The sequence below is a fragment of the Penicillium waksmanii genome (assembly GCF_028829765.1).
Source record: "Penicillium waksmanii strain IBT 27052 chromosome Unknown utg000005l:1.0-5232799.0:1.0-5237142.0, whole genome shotgun sequence".
Lineage (NCBI taxonomy): Eukaryota > Fungi > Ascomycota > Eurotiomycetes > Eurotiales > Aspergillaceae > Penicillium > Penicillium waksmanii.
Window position 1 is genome coordinate 3,435,169 of NW_026643252.1, and position 19,397 is coordinate 3,454,565.

At 52.1% G+C, this 19,397-nt stretch overlaps 9 protein-coding genes across 9 annotated transcripts; 5 read left to right on the top strand and 4 right to left on the bottom strand.

Moving 5' to 3' along the window:
• Positions 1-589: 589 nt before the first annotated feature.
• Positions 590-865, top strand: N7481_006193 (uncharacterized protein; the record flags this gene model as incomplete). The annotated part of the gene is made up of 1 exon (XM_057265412.1): positions 590-865. One exon carries the CDS (start codon positions 590-592, stop codon positions 863-865), a length of 276 nt encoding a protein of 91 aa, XP_057123132.1.
• Positions 866-1,151: 286 nt separating this feature from the next.
• Positions 1,152-1,856, bottom strand: N7481_006194 (YidH family protein; the record flags this gene model as incomplete). Its single annotated transcript, XM_057265413.1, has 1 exon — positions 1,152-1,856. One exon carries the CDS (start codon positions 1,854-1,856, stop codon positions 1,152-1,154), a length of 705 nt encoding a protein of 234 aa, XP_057123133.1.
• Positions 1,857-2,492: 636 nt separating this feature from the next.
• Positions 2,493-3,519, bottom strand: N7481_006195 (metallo-beta-lactamase domain protein; the record flags this gene model as incomplete). Its single annotated transcript, XM_057265414.1, has 2 exons — positions 2,493-2,898; positions 2,969-3,519. The coding sequence occupies 2 exons, from the start codon at positions 3,517-3,519 to the stop codon at positions 2,493-2,495; spliced, it is 957 nt and encodes a 318-aa protein (XP_057123134.1).
• A 680-nt stretch (positions 3,520-4,199) lies between these two features.
• N7481_006196 (NAD(P)/FAD-dependent oxidoreductase) lies at positions 4,200-5,522 on the top strand (the record flags this gene model as incomplete). Its single annotated transcript, XM_057265415.1, has 1 exon — positions 4,200-5,522. One exon carries the CDS (start codon positions 4,200-4,202, stop codon positions 5,520-5,522), a length of 1,323 nt encoding a protein of 440 aa, XP_057123135.1.
• Positions 5,523-6,565: 1,043 nt separating this feature from the next.
• On the bottom strand, positions 6,566-7,279 carry N7481_006197 (cytochrome b5-like heme/steroid binding domain-containing protein; the record flags this gene model as incomplete). The annotated part of the gene is made up of 3 exons (XM_057265416.1): positions 6,566-6,730; positions 6,801-6,927; positions 7,161-7,279. The coding sequence occupies 3 exons, from the start codon at positions 7,277-7,279 to the stop codon at positions 6,566-6,568; spliced, it is 411 nt and encodes a 136-aa protein (XP_057123136.1).
• Positions 7,280-8,562: 1,283 nt separating this feature from the next.
• N7481_006198 (putative ubiquitin C-terminal hydrolase) lies at positions 8,563-11,978 on the bottom strand (the record flags this gene model as incomplete). The annotated part of the gene is made up of 4 exons (XM_057265417.1): positions 8,563-10,927; positions 10,969-11,426; positions 11,487-11,684; positions 11,742-11,978. 4 exons carry the CDS (start codon positions 11,976-11,978, stop codon positions 8,563-8,565), a joined length of 3,258 nt encoding a protein of 1,085 aa, XP_057123137.1.
• Positions 11,979-12,329: 351 nt separating this feature from the next.
• On the top strand, positions 12,330-14,641 carry vps27 (ESCRT-0 subunit protein VPS27; the record flags this gene model as incomplete). Its single annotated transcript, XM_057265418.1, has 5 exons — positions 12,330-12,397; positions 12,508-12,640; positions 12,713-12,994; positions 13,057-13,428; positions 13,457-14,641. 5 exons carry the CDS (start codon positions 12,330-12,332, stop codon positions 14,639-14,641), a joined length of 2,040 nt encoding a protein of 679 aa, XP_057123138.1.
• Positions 14,642-14,754: 113 nt separating this feature from the next.
• On the top strand, positions 14,755-17,064 carry N7481_006200 (uncharacterized protein; the record flags this gene model as incomplete). The annotated part of the gene is made up of 3 exons (XM_057265419.1): positions 14,755-14,788; positions 15,147-16,388; positions 16,484-17,064. 3 exons carry the CDS (start codon positions 14,755-14,757, stop codon positions 17,062-17,064), a joined length of 1,857 nt encoding a protein of 618 aa, XP_057123139.1.
• Positions 17,065-17,435: 371 nt separating this feature from the next.
• Positions 17,436-19,174, top strand: N7481_006201 (cytochrome P450; the record flags this gene model as incomplete). Its single annotated transcript, XM_057265420.1, has 5 exons — positions 17,436-17,654; positions 17,719-17,916; positions 17,982-18,144; positions 18,221-19,044; positions 19,115-19,174. The coding sequence occupies 5 exons, from the start codon at positions 17,436-17,438 to the stop codon at positions 19,172-19,174; spliced, it is 1,464 nt and encodes a 487-aa protein (XP_057123140.1).
• Positions 19,175-19,397: the final 223 nt, after the last annotated feature.

Below are 19,397 nucleotides of genomic sequence, written 5' to 3' on the forward strand. Positions count from 1 at the left end.
AAAGAATAGCGGAAGAGATCCAAACATACCCGCCCGGTGTCCGACGTACGAAGTATACTGTAGACTCTAGAGATCATTATTAGATTACCCTCATAAATGTTTTTGAGACATCTATTTCAGATACCACGGTTATTGTAGTAGGCCTACAACATAACCGAAACTCTTGGGATCCCCTTTACTGGACAAAAGCCACGCTCCGGGCCTACAAGGATACTTGGCGTGTAGATTTAGATATAGCTTCCGCTACGTCATTTCGAACTCGTTGTACGTACGAGTATGTCACATGTATTTGAGGGAATGGGGCAATCATATCATTTACGGGCACAATGGCGAAGGCGAGTGCTTCATATGGCAACCCTGTGTACAGCCACAGTCATCATGGACCTGCGTAAACAATGACATCATAGGTGGAATACTAGCCTTAAAACCAACACATTTGAACTGAGAACTTCACTCCACAACATAACTATTCAAACCATTATATCATTCAAGTACACATTCGCGCATCGAATTCTGAAACCATATTCTTGTTTTCCCCGATCAACCTCAAGTGATACCCACCTATCCAAAAAGTCAACCAACCTTCACCATGACGATTGGCTCCCAAGACGAAGGCGCAACAGGCGCTGCCAAGTGGGTGACATCCACCCTTGGAAACACCGTTGGCGGCGTGACCCGCACTGTGGGCGGAGTCACAGGCGCTGCGACGAGAGGTGTCGGCGATACGATCAACAGTGCGACGGGAAGTGCTGGACGACCTGTTGGCGATGCGATTGGAAATGCTGGAAGTGGACTGGAGGATGGAACGAAGCAGGTCGCCAAGGGGGTTGAGAATGCTGGGCAGTGGAAAGGACAATGGAAGTAGTGCCAGCCGGATGAACCAGGGCGACATTATTCAAGTGCCGTCCGAGTCCATTTGCGTTGATCGAACTTATATTCAACTTGAAGTTGGATGTGTATAACCACTGGCACTGGCGTGTGCATATGATATTCCCTGTTTAATAGTCTAGTAGCTTCATTTCAATATCCAAACACCATTCCATCAGTCCTTCCCTCTATTTCCGAGTCTCTATAGTAAGATCTAGCAGTGGTATATATACAAAAGTCTAAAAAAGGCACAAAAAATCCAAATCTAGTAGAAAATGATCCCATCAATGCTCCGGAGGAACCTTGAGCTTAATCTGCGTTCCCAAGGTCACCAGCGTCCCAAAACTACCCACCGCCATAAAAACCGGCCCCCAGATAGCAGGCACAAACTGACCGACCATTAAATATCGGCGTATAGACCAATAGCGGAAAAATCCATATCCCAAACACCAAGCACCCAAAGACTGACAAATTCTCGACGCGGTGACATGTTCCTTCAGCAAAACGAGAATCTCAGGACTTTCCCCACGCTTCACGGTCGCTGCGGTCTGTGGCTCCTTTCCCGCAAGCGCGAGTTGCTTGTGGAGGAGGTGGTCGACGGCCTCTAGGCGGTCTAGCGCGAGAGCCATGAGGCCGAAGCCAAGACCTGCTCGGGTCCATGAGAGAAAAGTGCGCTCGTTGGCGTGGTGGTCGCGCTGTTGGGAGCCTGAGTTTGCGACCCGCGAGGGAATAAGACGGCGGAGGAATGAGGCCATCTTTTGCAGATGATAAAATGAGTGTCTGTGAGGCCGCGAGGACCGGACCTGAGGAATGTCTTGGGGAATTTTCTTGAAGATGGATTGGGATGGAGGCGTTTCAATCGCCGCAGGGCTGAGGATCCACGTGGAGACTGCGTTTGTTGCCGTTGCCGGTACCCGTACAGTATACTCGGCCATAATCGAATTCTTCACATAGGTACTCGTATACTCGCATACTCGCATTGATGCCATTCGCCGAACGAATAGTTCTCGAATGAAGCGTAACATTCTCAGAAGCTCATCTTATCCGATTTCAACATTTCATATGCAACACCACAAACAAACCCAATCCCCAGACACTTCCACTGCGCCCGGACTTATGCACGGTAGATGCCGCCCTCCGATTGGTCCCCCGCGACCCGCAACGCTGCACTATACCTTAGGTTACCCCAGACTCTCGCCCTTGATCTTGGATAAAATGGAACCGTCAAAATATTTCAGGTGACCCTAAACACCTTTCCCTACATCCCACGAGGCAGTTGACTCGTTCTTGAAGCCCTTGAGGCATCTCGTTCGACCGTCGACTATTCATTCGGACGAGAGAATCCTGCTCGGGCGAGAAATGGCTTCTCGGGCGAGAGAGGATTGCGCCATCGCCGACTATACGGAAGAGTACTGTATCGTTACTGAGTATATGCTAACAGCAATACACACGGGCATTTGATATACTTATAGTATTACATTGGAGTCATGTTCTGTGAAAGATATTATATACAATTTATTAAAACTTTTTAAGTATACAGATGAACTTGGTCAAAGTCTTGTAGTGTGTGCAACATCTCAACTCTGATTTCCAACGAAGACAACAGAGCAACAACAGACTATGCACTACCACTCCAACCCATTCAATTTCAACGGCAAATGAAGAAATCGCTGTCCAGCATCCGTCGGCGCAGGAAGTCGTCCACCACGAATATTAACCTGCAGCGATTGATGGAGAAGCCTAGGCTCATTCAAACTAGCATCACGCTCCGTCCGCATCGCGACAAATTGCTCCTTGGAGATGGAATCTTTGATATGTCGATTCAACCGTTTGTGCTCACCGACACTCATAAATGCCACAGGGTCCCGGTCGGGCGGGGGTAGTCGTGCCCCGGCCAGATTTTGACACTTTCGTCGAATTCTAGTAGCCTGCGAGCGGAGCTGTAGAGATTCTTCGCGTCGCCGCCTGGGAAGTCGCAACGTGCTGTGCCGATATCTATGTGAAAGAGGGAGTCGCCGCAGAAAATGTTTTCTGGGATAGAGATATGTCAGACGACCAGTAGCGATGAGTGATGGCGGAACGGGTGTTTAGTTTGGACTACATACCTCCGATTTGATAGCCAAGGTGATCCGGGGTATGACCCGGAAGATGTAGAGCGGTAGCTGTGAGCCCGCCAATGGTGAAACTCTCATCGTCATCGAAAAGGTGGTCGAAGACTTGCTCGTATTCCTCTTTGCCGATGTGGTATCGCAGACCGAAGAGATTCTGAACCTGCGCGATGCGCTTGCCGATTCCTATCGACGGCTTGAACCCTTGGGTTTGGTTGAGTTGGTGCTGGAGATATGCAGATGCAGTGAGATGATCTGCGTGAGCGTGTGTCTCGAGGATTCTCTCAATCTGATAGCCTTTTCCTTTGACTAACGCGAGTAACTCATCGGCCGCTGTCGTAGTAATGGCCTGAGTGGCTGGCTCATAGTTCAAGACCGGGTCGATTATGATGGCGGATTTTGCGGATGGATCTGCCACGATATATTGCCATGTCCCCGTTACGGGTTCAAAGATGTTGTGGATGGTTGGTTCTTTGGTTGACGCAGAGCTCGTGCTGTTTGGGCGTACTTGATCCAGGCCCTGGAAATTGCGGGGTGGAGACATGTGGATATGAGTCTGAGCCCGGAGTCTCTGCGGCACTAGGCTCGTGCTGGATAGTGAACTCTTCGAGTGTGTTGAGACCTGCCGGCTGGCCACTGAAGAGATGGTTGCAATTGGTCTGAATTGTATGCGTCCTATCGTTGACTTAAAGGGAGCCAGTAGAGAGTGGTTGACCTTCATCGTGAAGTCGAGCCGTAGGAAAGGATCAAGATATCAATTTATGTGTGGATGGATGTAGGAGGTATGATGTGGTTGGCGTGATCTCGGTGTCTACTAGATGTGAGGTTGAGGTTAAACTTCAAGTTGAAGATTAATAACTCGGGCTCTATCCCTTTGATCGCCGATTAACTCGGCGAATGGAATGTCTCCGCCCGGAGACATCTAAGCCAGACCAGATCCTAAATATTCCACTCTGTACTCCGTAGTACTAGTATGATCAGGCCATGACCCTGGCCCTGTCTCTAGTGAGATATGGTGAGATGGTGGATCCCCGGTAAGGCATTGTAACCGGTAAAACATGTAAAGTTTCCGTCGATCACGGCCGAGACGAATGCATCTCGCGTCATTCCATTCCCCTTTTTTTTTTTTTTTTTTTTTTGAACCGCATCTCTTCCCCTTCTCCCTAATTCCCCAGAACTGCCTCATACCTCCCTTCTCACCTTCAAAAGACAATCCTAATAATCATGTTCCGCCGCGTCACACGCGCCACTCAGGCCGTGCCAAGCATCCGCAGCTTCGCAACCGCCGCCCCCGCTGCCGCTGCCCGCAATCACAAAGTCGTCGTCGTCGGCGCCGGTACCGCCGGTCTATCAATCAGTCACCAGCTCCTGCAATCGGGCAAGTTCAACCAAGATGACATCGCAATCGTCGACCCGGCCGAGTTCCACCACTACCAGCCAGGCTGGACGCTTGTCGGCGGCGGCCTCAAGACAAAGGAAGAACTCCGCCGACCGATGAAGGAGCTAATCGACTCCAAGCTCAAATTCTACAACGACGGCGTCGCTTCCTTCGCCCCGGAACAAAACACCGTCACTTTCGCCAATGGCAACAAAGTCAACTACGACCAATTGATCGTCGCCCCTGGTCTCACCATCAACTATGGCAGCATTAAGGGTCTCCCTGAAGCCCTGGCCGATCCCTCCGCCCCCGTCTCCTCCATCTACGGCTACGACAGCGTTAGCAAGGTCTTCGGCACCATCCAGAAACTCGAAAAGGGAAATGCTATCTTCACACAACCCGCCGGCGCGATTAAGTGTGCCGGCGCCCCGCAAAAGATCATGTGGTTGGCCCTGGACCACTGGAAGCGCGCTGGTCTGTATGACCCGGCCAATCCGTCCAGCTCCGCAATTAATATCGACTTCGCAACCGGTATGCCGGTGATGTTCGGAGTGCCGAAGTATAACAAGGCGCTCACGGCGATGCAACAGGAGCGCGGCGTGAATGCGCTATTCCAGCACGACCTTGTCAGCATTGATGGGAACACGGCGACATTTGCCCGGCCGGATGGTCAGGCGCAGGTTTCTAAAAAGTTTGATTTGCTGCACGTTGTGCCGAAGATGGGGTCGCCTGCTTTTGTGAAGAATAGCGCTCTCGCTAATGAGGGTGGGTTTGTGGATGTTGATGATGGGACGGCTCAGCATAAGAAGTTTGCCAATGTTTGGTCGGCGGGTGATGCGTCCAGTTTGCCTACTTCCAAGACTGCGGCTGCGGTTACTGCGCAGGCGCCTGTTGTGGTGCGGAACTTGTTGCAGAGTATGGAGGGCAAGAAGGCCGATGCTGTTTATGATGGGTATACTTCTTGCCCGCTGTTGACGGAGTATGGAAAGGTTCTCCTTGCCGAGTTCAAGTATGGTGGTGAGCCGAAGGAGACTTTTGGTAATTGGTTTGGTATTGACCAAGCTGTTCCGCGTCGCTCGTTCTATTACCTCAAGAAGGACTTTTTCCCTTGGGTTTACTATAACTCCATGGTTAAGGGTGAATGGGCTGGACCTAATGGGTGGAAATAGAGATACCATGTGTAGGTTTTGTCTGAGTGCACTTTATGGAGTTTTGGGTCATAGATCGATCAATGTATTCTAGGACAGTATGTCGAAACAAAATGGAATACCCAGGTTAGGATAAGTACAACTTGAAGTTCAAGTGGTTATCTGATTCAGCCTTTTCATTGAATTGGTTAGTACTAGACGATCATGTCGCAATCGCACATCACATGGGCACTACCCTAGGTACAAACCGCATACTATGCCATTGCGGGGAATGTTCCCCGCCGCCGTTCCATCACTACGGCGAGGCGGATGGCGGATGGCGAATTCCGCGTCGGCGCTGTCAGAGCCGAAACATGGCGGGAGTCCATTCCCTTCTAGAACGGACAATTGGCAATGGCAATGGCAATCCACAATCAGATATCGGTCTATTAATATATGCGTAGAAACAGAAAGATGACCATCATCTCCGCACACGAAGGCCCCCACCGCGGCAAAAGTTGGCCCGAAGGAGCAAAAGATTCCGCCCTGCAAGGTAGTGGCCGCCGAGCTTTCCTCTGTTCGTCAAACTCTCCACCCAAAGTCAATAGCCTGACATGGTCAAGAGATGCCAGTGAGCACCGAACAGGAGCAAAGAGCGGAGAAAGGAAATGAGGCATAGCACATAGCACATAAGGCTCCCAATATATCAGTAGGCAGGGAGGAGCGAAAAAAAGGGCCTGGGATATACCATCTGGCAATGAAATGATCACAAAGAAAAAAAAAAGCAGACAGCCAATAATTAAACAGAAAAAAAAAAGTAAAAACCCCCAAAAAGACATGAGTAAAATGATATCTCGCTGCAAAGGCTTTGCGGTCAATCTCCTCTGCTCTCCCCCGCAGCAGTTCTTTGCTCTTTTCGTCTTCCCCTCACGGAGGATCATTCCAGCACCTTCCAAAGCGTGTTTCCCCCCCCAATTTAGTTCCTCCACATGTGTTTGACCCATTTCCCAACCCCTCATCACATACCCCATCTATCGTTTTGATAGTGGAATCTCACAAACATCGGCACGGCGGATTACCCCACTTTACTGTTGGGCCTTCTGGGCCTCAAGGTAGTTGTAAGCACCGTAGGCAATGGCACCACCGATGAGGATGATGGCGTAGAGACCGACACCGAAGCCACCGGAGCTGGCGGTGGTGGCCGATGAGCTCGAGGTGGCGCCGTGTGACTTGGGCGCGGGATCACCGGGCTGGAGGGAGTTAGCGATAATTCAAAGATGGATATAAACAGACAGCAGGGGAACTAAAGCCGGGACATACCATGCGCTTCACGTTGCCGACAAGCAGACCGTCGAGAATCTCGCGCGCCTCATCGGAGTGGCCGACATCCTCGAAGGCCTCGGTTCCATCTTGGCCGCCGACGTCCAGGAGAACTTCCTCACCACCGCTATACCGGGAATGTTAGCCTGGTTCCAGATTATAATTGTGCAGGAGAAGTTGCAATATGACTCCCCGTACGACTCGTCTGAGTCAGAGAGAGGGGAGGAGAGGCTGGAACGGTTCGCTATTCTTCGATAGGGGTATATAGCCCAGCCGATCGGGTCTATAGACCCGACTCAAACGGAGGCGGAATATAGAGGAAAATGGAGTGGGAGGGGACTGTAGAGGCATTTGACGTACGGGTGCTCATCGACGAAGCTGGTGCAGTCGTAGACCTTGTCGTGGATGACCATGTAGAGGTCCTTCTTGGTGTTGTGGCCGGTGACCTCCTGGAGGGTGAATTCCTTGGACTCAGACATGATGATGGATGAAGATCTGGATGAGCCGCCGGAGAGGCAGGAAATTAGCCTGGTGGACAGGATTGAAGGGCCAGATCTGCAGAGGGGGGGAAAAGGGTCCAGGTTCGGTGCAGAAATCCCAACGGGTCTCCGACACACGAGGAGTCGGAGAAGGCAAGACAGCGATAAGGAGGGCGGCCAGGCAGGTTCCGGGGACAGGTGATGTTGCTATTTGAGAGGTATTGGGAGAGAGGGACTCGGACTCACAGGACGAAGAAGACGGGCTAATGGAAGCAAAAGGACTGTATGTGCAAAGAAAAGAAATGGAAGGGAAAGGCAGATCGCAAAGTTGACGGGGCGTGCGCCAGGGCGGTCTCTCCGCGCGGTGGGCCTGAGGATTATTTAGTATTGGCTACCCTCTAGGCTATACATCTTGGGTGCCGTGGCTGCCACCCGATCAATTGAGGGGGGGGGGTTTGGTATTACCGGTACGGAGATTAACATGTCCTTCAAGTTTGCTATCAGTTCTACATTGGCCTGCCACTGCAGTATGTACTGGTGACTCTCTGGCGAGAGATCGACACACCCCCGTGCAATTGCCATTGGGCGAATCAGCGGCTGCTTATTCGAGCCTCGGCGCATATGGTAAGGGTGCAGTTACACAGAGAGTTAGGAGAGAGAGAAAAACTCGGTGAGGCTTTCGCTACGAAGCAATAATAATCACAACATATGACCAACGAGGCCAAGTGAATTGGGTATACCCAGAATGTCAACCTGGGGTAATATGGTACGAGTAATGCCACAGGCAAAGGCACATCCCTCGGGAGATGCACCACAGCGACAGCCCAATGAGAGCGGGGACAATCGTCAGATCCGTTCTGGCCAAGTCTTGACCGTACTTGACCATACTTGACCATACTTGACCATACCGAGGATGGTGGCCGTAGCCATTACCCGAGCCCTCGGGTATTGCTCGCCGCGGGTAGTGCAATCGGTCTGGAGGGCGGAACATAGAATTGCTGAATTGCTGACTCTGCCCAACTGTATACATTGTACCATCCCTGCGGAAGTTAATGCAAAAATTGTGAATCTGAATGTGTATGGTATATACCCCGACCCCTCACTGGCCTAGCGCTCGTTCTATCCAATTCGTGACTATCGTGACATGCAAGAAAAGAAAAGAAAAGAAAAATTCAAAACAAAACAAGAAGACACTCATATGCAAGGAGTAACCTGGCCATGAAGAGAGAGAGAAAAAGAAGAAAATAAAAAGCAAACAAAACACCACGTAATGTGGGACTCGCTCATTTCGCTGGGACTCGCTCATAAAACACAATATATGCTTGCTCATTCTGCAGCCGGTCGCGGGCCCGGAGATCGCGCGGGTTGAAGTCGCCCGCCCGCTCATCGTCGAATCGCCGCCAACAGTGTCGCTCCGCATCCCGCACCAGTGAAATGTAGTGTCCACTGCCCATCGACGATCCAATATGACGTAGCACCCCAAATGCATCGTAGCTGAACGGAGGGTCCGTCGCGCCCATCGGTGGTGGCACTCCCATATCCGGTGGAGGCGCCGAAGCTCCATGGGAGATCAAGAACTCATCCATTCGTAAGCCGTGAAGAGGAAATTCGATCGGAGTGTGGATTTTACGGGCGCTTTGCGTCTTCGAGGCCGAAAAGCGTTTGAAATGGACCACTAAGATCTGCGGTGCCCGCGTAATGAAGATCTGCTTGGTCGCCATACGCTTGCACTTGCAGTGTGGACATTTCCAAACCTCGTCGCCGCTCAGCATCTCCTCCTTGCAGTAGCTGCGGAGACATTGGTATATATCTGCACTACCCGTGGGTGGGATTTCCACGCTGATACTGTAGAACGCTTCATATGTGGTCGATGTCTGACGACAGGTCGTGCAGCGGAGGCGACTAGCGTGCTGTCCGGCAAACAACGATGAGATGAAGGACTCCTCCCGATGACAATATCGATCCCATTCAATCCGAGAGACCTTTTGAACGGGCATGCGCTCTCGCTGCATCTCCTCCGGGAAGGTCAAAGGTCGTAGTGGGGTACGCTGCCAATTGACATTGAGATCCTCGTGAAGACAGTCCACCACAAAATCGAAAAACTCCTTCGCGTCTTGTTGACGATCAATCGCCCATTCCCGGTTCAATCGGCCACAGAAGTTTCTGAACGAACTTGGCATGATGACCTCCACGTCATCTTTCCACAGCGACCGAATAAGATTGGCATATAGTCCCGGCATCACACCTTGCGACCCCTTCCAATTCTTCTGTACATAGCCTCGGAACCGATTATCGATGAAGAATTTGCTCATGATGGATGTCGCACTGAGACATTGAATCGTGGAATTCATATAACAGGTCACACCAAAATTGGTTAGGCCAGTTCGTGGCAATTTGAGGCGACGGAGAAGCGAGTTTGACATATATAAAGCGGTGCGTGTCGCCGAATTTTGTCTTTCCAAATGAGGTTGAATCTGCCGTCCTTCTGACACCCCACTATAGCTAGGACGTGGGACCGCAGGAGGGGGCCTCGAGGGCGTTGATGGGATGGGAGCTGGGAAACTTTGCATCGGAGGAGCCGGCTTCGATTCAGGGCGAGTCATGGATTGCTGCACATGGTGTGGTTCCGGGAATCGACGAAGAAAATCTTCATAATTGTGCACAAATGGGGCGGGTTCTTCTGCCATAGACTCCTCTTGCGGTTCCTCCGTGAGCGGTTCCTCCTCAAGATAATGGCTTGTGTCGATCTCCTCGTTCTTGGACCTTTCCATCCACGCCGATAATTCCTCCGAATTCAACGGTGTGAACTCGCGGAGTCTCCTCTTGCGAACCTCCAAGCTGGAATTGGCACTGGCCATCGTGGGCACCCGTCCCAGTGGACGACCAGGCCTGGAAATGGGTCGCTTGTTCTGAATCGATCCCATCACAGCGGCTGTTGAGGACGTGGCCAGAGATTGCTGTCCGAGGATATCAATCCACGCATCTAAACCACCCAGAAGAAGCGCCGGGGGACGCCCTGCCTTAAGTGGTTTGTATTCATTGAATTCATATAGTGTGTCATGGAGAGCTCGCAGGTGTGGCGCCGACGTCCCAGCAGGCGGGCCTGCAAGATAACTGACCGAGGTGGTATTTTGATCGTAATAAACAATCAGGTCGAATTCATTCCGCCGTTCGAACAGAGACAATTCGTATTCCGGAGACACGACGAGTCGGTCCTCGAGCTCCTCCGCCGAGACATTCTCTTTCAAAGAGACAGGTTCAATACATATAATTGACTTGGCATAAACGTGGCCATTGTCGAACTGGTCCCGAGAGCGGACATCGACCAGCAACACATTGAAAGTGCGAAGATATTCCAGGAGACTTTGCGCCGTTATAGCAGTGGTATAGGGCAAATCGGGAGAATTGCTCCGTGTTTCGCGAGCAGAATGAACGCCGTTGGGCGTTCGAGATCGGTAGGGGCTGTCGTCGAACCCGCGACTGGGACTCCCGCGAGGAGAATTGCCGAAATGTGAGTATCGCTGAGTGATTGAACGTGTGCTCTCGGTGGAGGTTCGCGGGGGGGTTAGGCGGAGGTTGCGAGGGAACCGTGTAGATCGGACTGTAGGCGGGGTCGGGGGCACGTGGGAGGGACGTTGCGAGAGGAAGCTTGGGAGGCACAGTCGGGACATGATTTGACGATCCCATACTCCGAGGGCCCAGTGGACGGCGAGTCGGCGGGCCTTGAGAAGCACTGTAGTTTGACTGGGGGGGTATTGGAAGAGTATGCGGTGTATGCGGAAGCCTGGCCTGCAGGCCCCGAAGAAGGATGAGTAGGCTGCACATTGGAGTCTGGCCCATTGTCGTGAGATTGAGATGCTCTAAGTTTCGCAAAGCGCTGCGCCAACAGGTCCTCGGCGGGAACCGAATTTCTCTTTACTCGTGTCTGAGAATCTGGGATTGGCTGGGACTGGAACTGTGTCGGGCTCGGCATCCGCATCGAATTGGTCCCGGAATTGCGATTCTCGCGACCTCGGGGAGCGGTCGAGTCGTTCTGGCCGGGAGAGGTCATCGTAAATGTTCCGGCGGGTTGTACATTGGTGCGGATATTGTCCTCGAGGATTTCCTGTTTAATCGTATCCATCGTCGCCTGCTTCGTTCGCACCGCCTAATTCATGTCAGCTCCGGTAGATATATAGAGGACTTGTGAATTCCGATGCTGACGTACCATCATCAGAGCGGCAAATTCCTTGGACCATCCAGGGTGTGGGAGAGTAGTTGATCGATAATCCGGATGGTGGGGGATGGTATTCACGGTTATTTCGGAGGCACGCAAATATTGGACGTAAGCCTGGTCAGGTTGGGAGTCTGCAAGTTTCTTGGCGAGATCGATTGCTTCGGCGGCGGTTCCAAGGAGGACCTCGAGCTGTGGATCAGGTGAGCAGTTGTCCCCGCCGCGGGCATTCGCGTTCCCCATACTTACCGGAGTGGTTTCATTAACGTTCAACAAAGCAGCTTGGTCCTGGAGGTCTTTGATATTTGGAAATATCGGTCGGGTCACCGGGCTACCATTACCATTACCATTCTGATAGGAGCCAGAGCCTGGTCTGGTGACCTGGCCTTTGGAATGTATGTTGCCCCCCACCGAGTAAGGACGGGTGCCGCCCTTCCACGGTGGTATGTCCGGTGGAGAGGGGAGGGCCGCCGCATCGGTGGGCATGATCGAAACAGCGAGGACAGCAAAAGGTTTCAGCGCATATTTAGTTGAAAAGGCGGGGGGGGGAGAAAAGAACGGTAGTGTCTCAACCCTGTATGTGTGTGATAGGCAAAGTCTCGCAAAGAACGGGAAGGGAGGAACACCAGGCACACCACGAGTCTGGGGAAGGGCGCAATACATAACGGAGAGCGGAGAGCGGAGCGCCACTGTAATAATAGAAGCGTCGCTCACCGCCGATGACGCAGCAAGCTTAGAAGCTTAGTCAATGTCACCCAGAGAGCTCCCCTCATCAACATTCATCATTCATTATTCATCCCTCCAGATCTACAGATCTCCCTACAATCCCCTCCCAATATGGCAGGCTGGTTTTCTTCAGCGTCGCCCCTCGATGAGCAGATCGAGCGGGCGACCGCTTCCTCCCTGTACGTGGTTATCGGTGCTTTCATTCCTTCTGCCTTCTGCCTTCTGCCTGACGGTTGCCCATGAGCTGCTGGCCATCATTGAGCATGGAATCGAACTGACCAATCTCTAGGGAAGATATCGCACTGAATTTGGAAATATCCGATATGGTGCGATCCAAAAGTGTGCAGCCTAAAGACGCCATGAGATCCTTGAAGCGTCGCTTAGAGAACCGGAACCCCAATATTCAGCTCGCGACATTGAAGGTTCGTTGTCTTGATTTGATGAATTCTTGAACTTTGGTTTGGACTGAATCTAATAAATCATCTCGCGAGTAGTTGACGGATACTTGTGTCAAGAATGGAGGAACCCACTTCCTCGCTGAGATCGCATCCCGCGAGTTTATGGACAATTTGGTGTCGTTGATGAAGGCCGAAGGCGCACCTCTGAACTCAGACGTCCAACGAAAGGCCTTGGAGCTTATACAAGACTGGGCCATGGCCGCCCAGGGCCGAATGGACTTGATGTATGTGGGGGAAACATATCGCAAATTACAGAATGAGGGATTCCATTTTCCACCCAAGACCGAATTGAGTGGGAGTATGTTGGAAAGCAATGCAGTAAGTCTGGACTTTCTTAGTCTATGACCGGAAGACTTGAAACTAATTGCTATGATAACCAGCCACCCGAGTGGATCGACTCGGATGTTTGTATGCGATGCCGCACAGCATTCAGCTTTATGAACCGAAAGCACCATTGCAGAAACTGTGGAAATGTCTTCGACGCCCAGTGCTCCAGCAAGACCATTCCCCTACCTCATCTCGGAATTCTAGAACCCGTGCGAGTCGATGACGGATGCTATACGAAACTCACGTCAAAATCTTTCGCCCCAGTAGGTTTATCAGACCGATCGGCATATAAGAATAACTCCATCACCAAGTCCAGTTCCATGGAGCCTCGCGGTGCTAAAGCAGATACCAGCTTCGATGACGACCTCCGTCGAGCGCTGCAAATGAGCCTGGAAGAAGCAGAAGGAAGAGGACCCTCGGGATATGTGCCACAGACCGGCAACGCCCCCCCAGCCGACGACCACGACCGCAGCTGTGACCGAGGCCGCGGCTCCAGGACCTAGCGATGTCGATGAGGAGGATGCCGATCTCAAGGCGGCGATCGAAGCGTCTCTCCAAGACATGGAGCAACACAAGCAGAACCACGCCGCAGCGTTGAAGAACACTCCACAGCCAAGTTCTGCCTCACGCGACTCGTCAAGCACCCCAAAGCCGGCTGCTCAAAATCCCTACGAACTTAGTGTCGTAGAAACTGAAAACATCCATCTTTTTTCAACACTTGTCGATCGACTGCAGCATCAACCCCGGGGTACTATTCTTCGCGAGCCTCAAATCCAGGAACTTTACGATAGCATTGGAGCCCTTCGGCCCAAGCTAGCTCGAAGCTATGGAGAGACGATGAGCAAACATGACACATTGCTTGACCTCCATTCGAAATTATCCACCGTCGTTCGGTATTATGATCGAATGCTGGAGGAACGCCTTTCCAGTGCATATTCCCAGCAAAACCTCGGTTATGGAGCCGTGCCCAGTGCGGCGCCGTATCCCAACATGACTGGCTTGCCCTCTCAGGTTCCAAATGGCAAATCCGGAGCGGAAAACTTTTATTATGGCAACGCGGCAGATGCCGCTGGTCCAGCCGGGCCAGCATATGCACCACCACAGCAGACGAATCTGAGTGGATATGAAGCACCTCCTGCGGGTGTCGCAAGTCCGTCGTATCCGCCACACTCACAATATGCGGCCCCTGGAGGTGAATCCGCCTGGGGCCAAAACCCTTATCCGTCCTTGGGGTCTCCTCCGCCCAATGCACCCCCGAACAATGATGTCGTTGCAGGTGGCTATGGCGGACCGGCACAGTACTATGCGTCGCAACCTGACCAGGAACCCCAACTATCCGAGACTCCGTACCAACCCTCACCTGTACTGCGGCGAGATTCACAATACCAGCCTAATGCGCCAGGGCCACACTCCCCCGAGCAAATCCAAACACCTACATATTCCACCGTGCCACCGGCTACTCACCAACAACCAAGCGGACATCCACCTCAGTCCTACTATTATCAGCCACAGCAGGCCAGCACGGTGCCGTCTGCATCTGCATACCCGCAGGTACCGACGGGCCAACCGGGACAATATTCGGAAGTAAACCAGACGCAGCAACCCGCACGGGTGGAGGAGAGCTTGATTGAACTATAGCATTTTTTTTGGTTCGGGCGTTTCCATTGTTCCGCATGTCTTTGATTATTTCGCTTTTACCTGATGATACCTGAGGCCTATTTTTCTTGCAAATTGTACATATCTAAATCACAATGGAATTTGTAGCTTTGGAAAGCAACCCCAAGTGTTCTCCACTTTTTGTAAGGTAGAAACTCTCGTCCTCGTCCAACCGGACGTTGGAAATAATACCCGCGCTGCCCCCCCTCCGGTCCGCGAGCGGCGAGATCGTCCTCGGCCCTCAACCTCAACCCGCCAACCTCCAACTTCGACGGGGCTTCTTCCGTCTCCATCCTCCATCTTCTACCCCCATTCAACCTGACTTGCCGTCACTTACTCATTGTTGCACACATGGATTCCATCGGGGCGGTGTAATATCCTCCCCCCCCCTGCGTTTCATTATTGAGGCTTCATTGCTTTTTCGCCTGCACGTCCATCTGCGGTGGTACCTCCTCATTGCCCCGGCCAATCCCCTTTCGACGTCCAGTGTACATCGTTGATTACCCGCCGCCTTTTTGGGATCTTTGCCGCCATGCCAAACAACACCTCCTCCCCGTCAAGCGCCCCGGTCTCGCTCGTCGAGCGGTCTCCTCGCATGCAGTAGTCACGCGGGCGAATACCACCAGCGACTTGTCCGAGTCGCACACCAACAAGGCCCTCCTACACCCTGTACACCATAAGTCACATCGCGCACATGTTGTGGGTGGTCACCGCAATCATCATCGAAACCCCTCGCTTGGGAAGAACCTGAGCAAACTGAAGCTCTTTCAACTTGCCCCCGAGGCAACCGCTCGAAACCACCATCGCAAGAAGTCTGCCCCGGCGACTCCTGTGGGTAGCCCCAAGGACAAGGGACATGTACGTTGGGACGGCGCGCTGGAAGATCACCCGAAGAACTCGATGAAAAGAAATAACTCGACCCCCGTTCTAAGACACAACAACTTTGGTGGGACTGTGAGTAAGAAAGCTCTTGTAGCCGACCGCCCGCTATTGAGCGCTGGCAAGAAGAAGTCGGTTGGATTTGAGTTGGGCGATGATCTTAACGACGACGCTGAGTGGGAAGACACCACGCAATCACCCGAAAGTACAAGGCGCAACTCGGTCGCGCCCTCTAACCCCAGCCTCGAGAACAACAACCAAGTCCTCGTCGATCCCCTTACTTTTGTGAAGCGACCGTATCCGCAAATATCTCGCGCTACCAGTCTCCCAGAATCGATCACAAACAAATTTGTCCGCGACCAGTCCGATCCAGACGAAGAAGACGAGGACGAAGACGAAGACGCGGACGAGCGGGAGGACGATTCCCAGGAACTTGACCAGTCCGCCGACCAGGGCGATATCGCGAACCGTTTGTTGAGTCCCACCCACTCTGCGAAAGCACCACCAGCTATGTCTTCAATCTCAGCGATGGCCAAGCCGTCGACCAAGGATCCCGCGTCGCGCAGTGCCTCCGTGAACCTGGCCCAAGATAAAACTCGACGGACATTCTCTACATCCAACCCTGGGCTGGCCATGACACCTGGTAGCCAGCCCCACGCAACTTCATCCTCGATGGAGGGCGGCGTTTCCAGATTTATTGTTAGCAATAAGACCGCCAACCAAGCATCATCGCGAACTGATTCCGACCCGAACACCCCCTCCTCATTCCTCCCTCACTACCACCCACAAACACCCCCATCTCCAAACCGCGGCGCTGCAAAAGCAGCAGCATCTCCAGCTCGGCCCCTCGGTGTCGACTTGCCTTCACGGACTCAACAGAAGCTATGGCTCCAGCGCACAGCTACCCTGAATGACTCTCCCCCGACAACCATGGAGTGGCCAAAGCTACGTCATCTACTGCCATGGACATGGCAGCAAACCAAGTACGCCCTGGTACTGTTACCTTTGATGTCAGCAGAGGCATCAACGGCGGGGCTCGCACTGGGGCTATTGGTCATGACAATGAATCGCGACAAACTCGCAAAGCATATGAGAAGGTAGCTTTGGAGCTGACAGCAGTACGACGATTCCAATCACCCACGGGTGATAGCTTCAACCGACTGCGTTCCATCGCTCGTGCATCCAAGGCATCTGCCCTTGGCAAACCTATCAAGTCGGCCCCCTCGTTACCCCTTCTTCAGACTGGTAAACGCCCCAGTCGGCTTGGGTCTAGTTCAGAATCGAAGTCGCAGCTTCGTGACCCACAATCCTCCACCTCGGAAGATCCGGCCACTCAGAGCGAGTCCACCGACGCTATGCAGGCAGCCAAATCCTTTCACCCCTCCCACCGAATTCTTTCTACATCGGACGAGGCTGTGCATGGCCTGACCGGAGAGCAAGATACCGAAGACTATCCGCGAGTCAACCAAACCGATATGATGATCCGTCGCATGTGGGAGAGTCGAGAAGTGGCTACGTCTGGATAATCGCCACCACAACCTATTCTTTACGTTGATGACCTTTTTGCTTGCAATTCCCCGGGCGTTGACATTTCTCTGGCGGTTCTCTCTCCTTTACTCTTTTGTTTTGTTTTTGAAAGCGTTAAATATCAATCATGGACATATTTGTTTTTCCTCTAGGGCATGCGCTAATTGTAATTGCAACATTTTACTTGGCCTGAGCCATGGCACCCGGTGACCCCGGCATCCCCGTCTTCCGGGCGATCGCCCATGGCGTGACAATCTAACCCTAAGCTGAGTAATGGCTAATCACCCCCTGCTGATTTGTCCTGGCAAGACTGTATACATATTCTCATTCGAACTCGCTTTGTTGTCGCCTAGACTCTTTCAAAAACATCATGGAGGTTCTTGCTCCTTTGGTCGTTGGCCAAATTGCCCGCATCTCCTGCTACGTAGTTGGGATTGCCTTTATTTCGGTGGCTCTGAACGTGTTCAATCAGCTATTCCTGTACAACCGCAATGAACCTCCAGTTGTCTTCCACTGGTTTCCCCTTGTGGGAAGTACCATTGCCTATGGCATGGATCCTTATAAGTTTTTCTTCTCCTGTCGTGAAAAGGTGCGCGTGAATGAACATCCTGATATTTCGGTTCCTTGGACGTGTCACTGATAGATGAGAACAGTACGGTGAAATCTTCACCTTCATACTCCTGGGCAAGAAGACTACCGTGTATCTCGGCATCGAAGGCAATGAGTTCATCCTGAACGGAAAATTGAAGGATGTCAACGCCGAGGAGGTCTATGGCAAGTTGACTACTCCTGTCTTCGGCACCGACGTTGTATACGATTGCCCCAACTCCAAGCTAATGGAGCAGAAGAAGGTATACATAACATCTATCCTGAATGACATATGATTGACCATAAAGCTAACTCACTATCAATCTAGTTCATCAAATTTGGACTCAGCCAAGCCGCCCTCGAATCCTACGTCCCTCTGATCGAAGAAGAAGTCAACCAATACATCAAGACCTCCGGCAAATTCAAAGGCAAGACAGGCATTGTCGATCTGAGTGCCGCGATGGCCGAAATCACCATCTTCACAGCTGGCCGTACCTTGCAAGGTGACGAAGTCCGCACCAAATTGACTGCCGAGTTCGCCAGTCTTTACCACGACCTGAGACCTAGGCTTCAACCCGATCAACTTCATGCTCCCCTGGGCCCCTCTCCCTCATAACCGAAAGCGAGACTTTGCCCATGCCCGCATGCGCGAAATCTATCTCGAAATCATCCAAGCCCGCCGGGATTCCACTACGTCCGAGGAAGACCAATCCCAAGACATGATCTGGAACCTAATGCGCAGCGTCTACCGCGACGGCACCCCAATCCCAGACAAGGAAATAGCCCACATGATGATAACCCTCCTCATGGCCGGCCAGCACCAGTCATCATCAATCAGTTGCTGGATCTTCCTTCGACTCGCCTCGCAGCCTGAAATGACGGAAAAGCTATACCGTGAACAGGTCAATGCCTTTGGTTCCGAGTTCCCTGCACTGAGCTACAAGGATATGGACAAACTACCCCTCCACCAGAACGTCATCAAGGAGACCTTGCGTATCCATAACTCCATCCACACCCTCATGCGCAAGGTCAAGAATCCCCTCCCAGTCCCCGGGACCAGATACGTCGTGCCTACTAGCCACACCCTTCTCGCCTCGCCTGGCGTCACCACCCGTGATAATAACCACTTCCGTAACGCAATGACCTGGGACCCGCACCGATGGGAATCGCGAGTTGAGGCCGAAGATGATGGCGAGACCATTGACTACGGATACGGCGTTGTGTCGAAGGGTACTAAAAGCCCTTATCTTCCCTTTGGTGCTGGTCGTCACAGGTGCATTGGGGAGAAATTTGCGTATCTGAATTTGACTGTTATTGTTGCCACGATGGTGCGTAACTTTCGCTTCTATAACCCCGAGGACAGAGAGGGTGTTCCCGAGACGGATTATTCGGTATGTTTGCTTTCTCTTTCTCGTATTTCCTGCTCTCTTGCGGTTCTGTCGAACTAACCTTTCTGTGAAGTCACTCTTTTCTCGGCCAATGCAGCCATCCACTGTTCGTTGGGAGCGTCGTGGGGAATAATACTAGTTATCGGTGCCAATGTTGTTATGCGAAGCGTTAAAAGACTGCATGCTATACTTTTATATTCTTTATCTGGCGGTATTTGTTTTTGCGGGGCTCTCGATTTAATAAGGATTGTACCTAATTGGTCATAAAATGGTGCGATTGATAAATCCGATGGTACCTAGGTATAGTATCAAAAATAAATGGATCAGCCAAGACCACAGGAGAGATAGTGGTAATT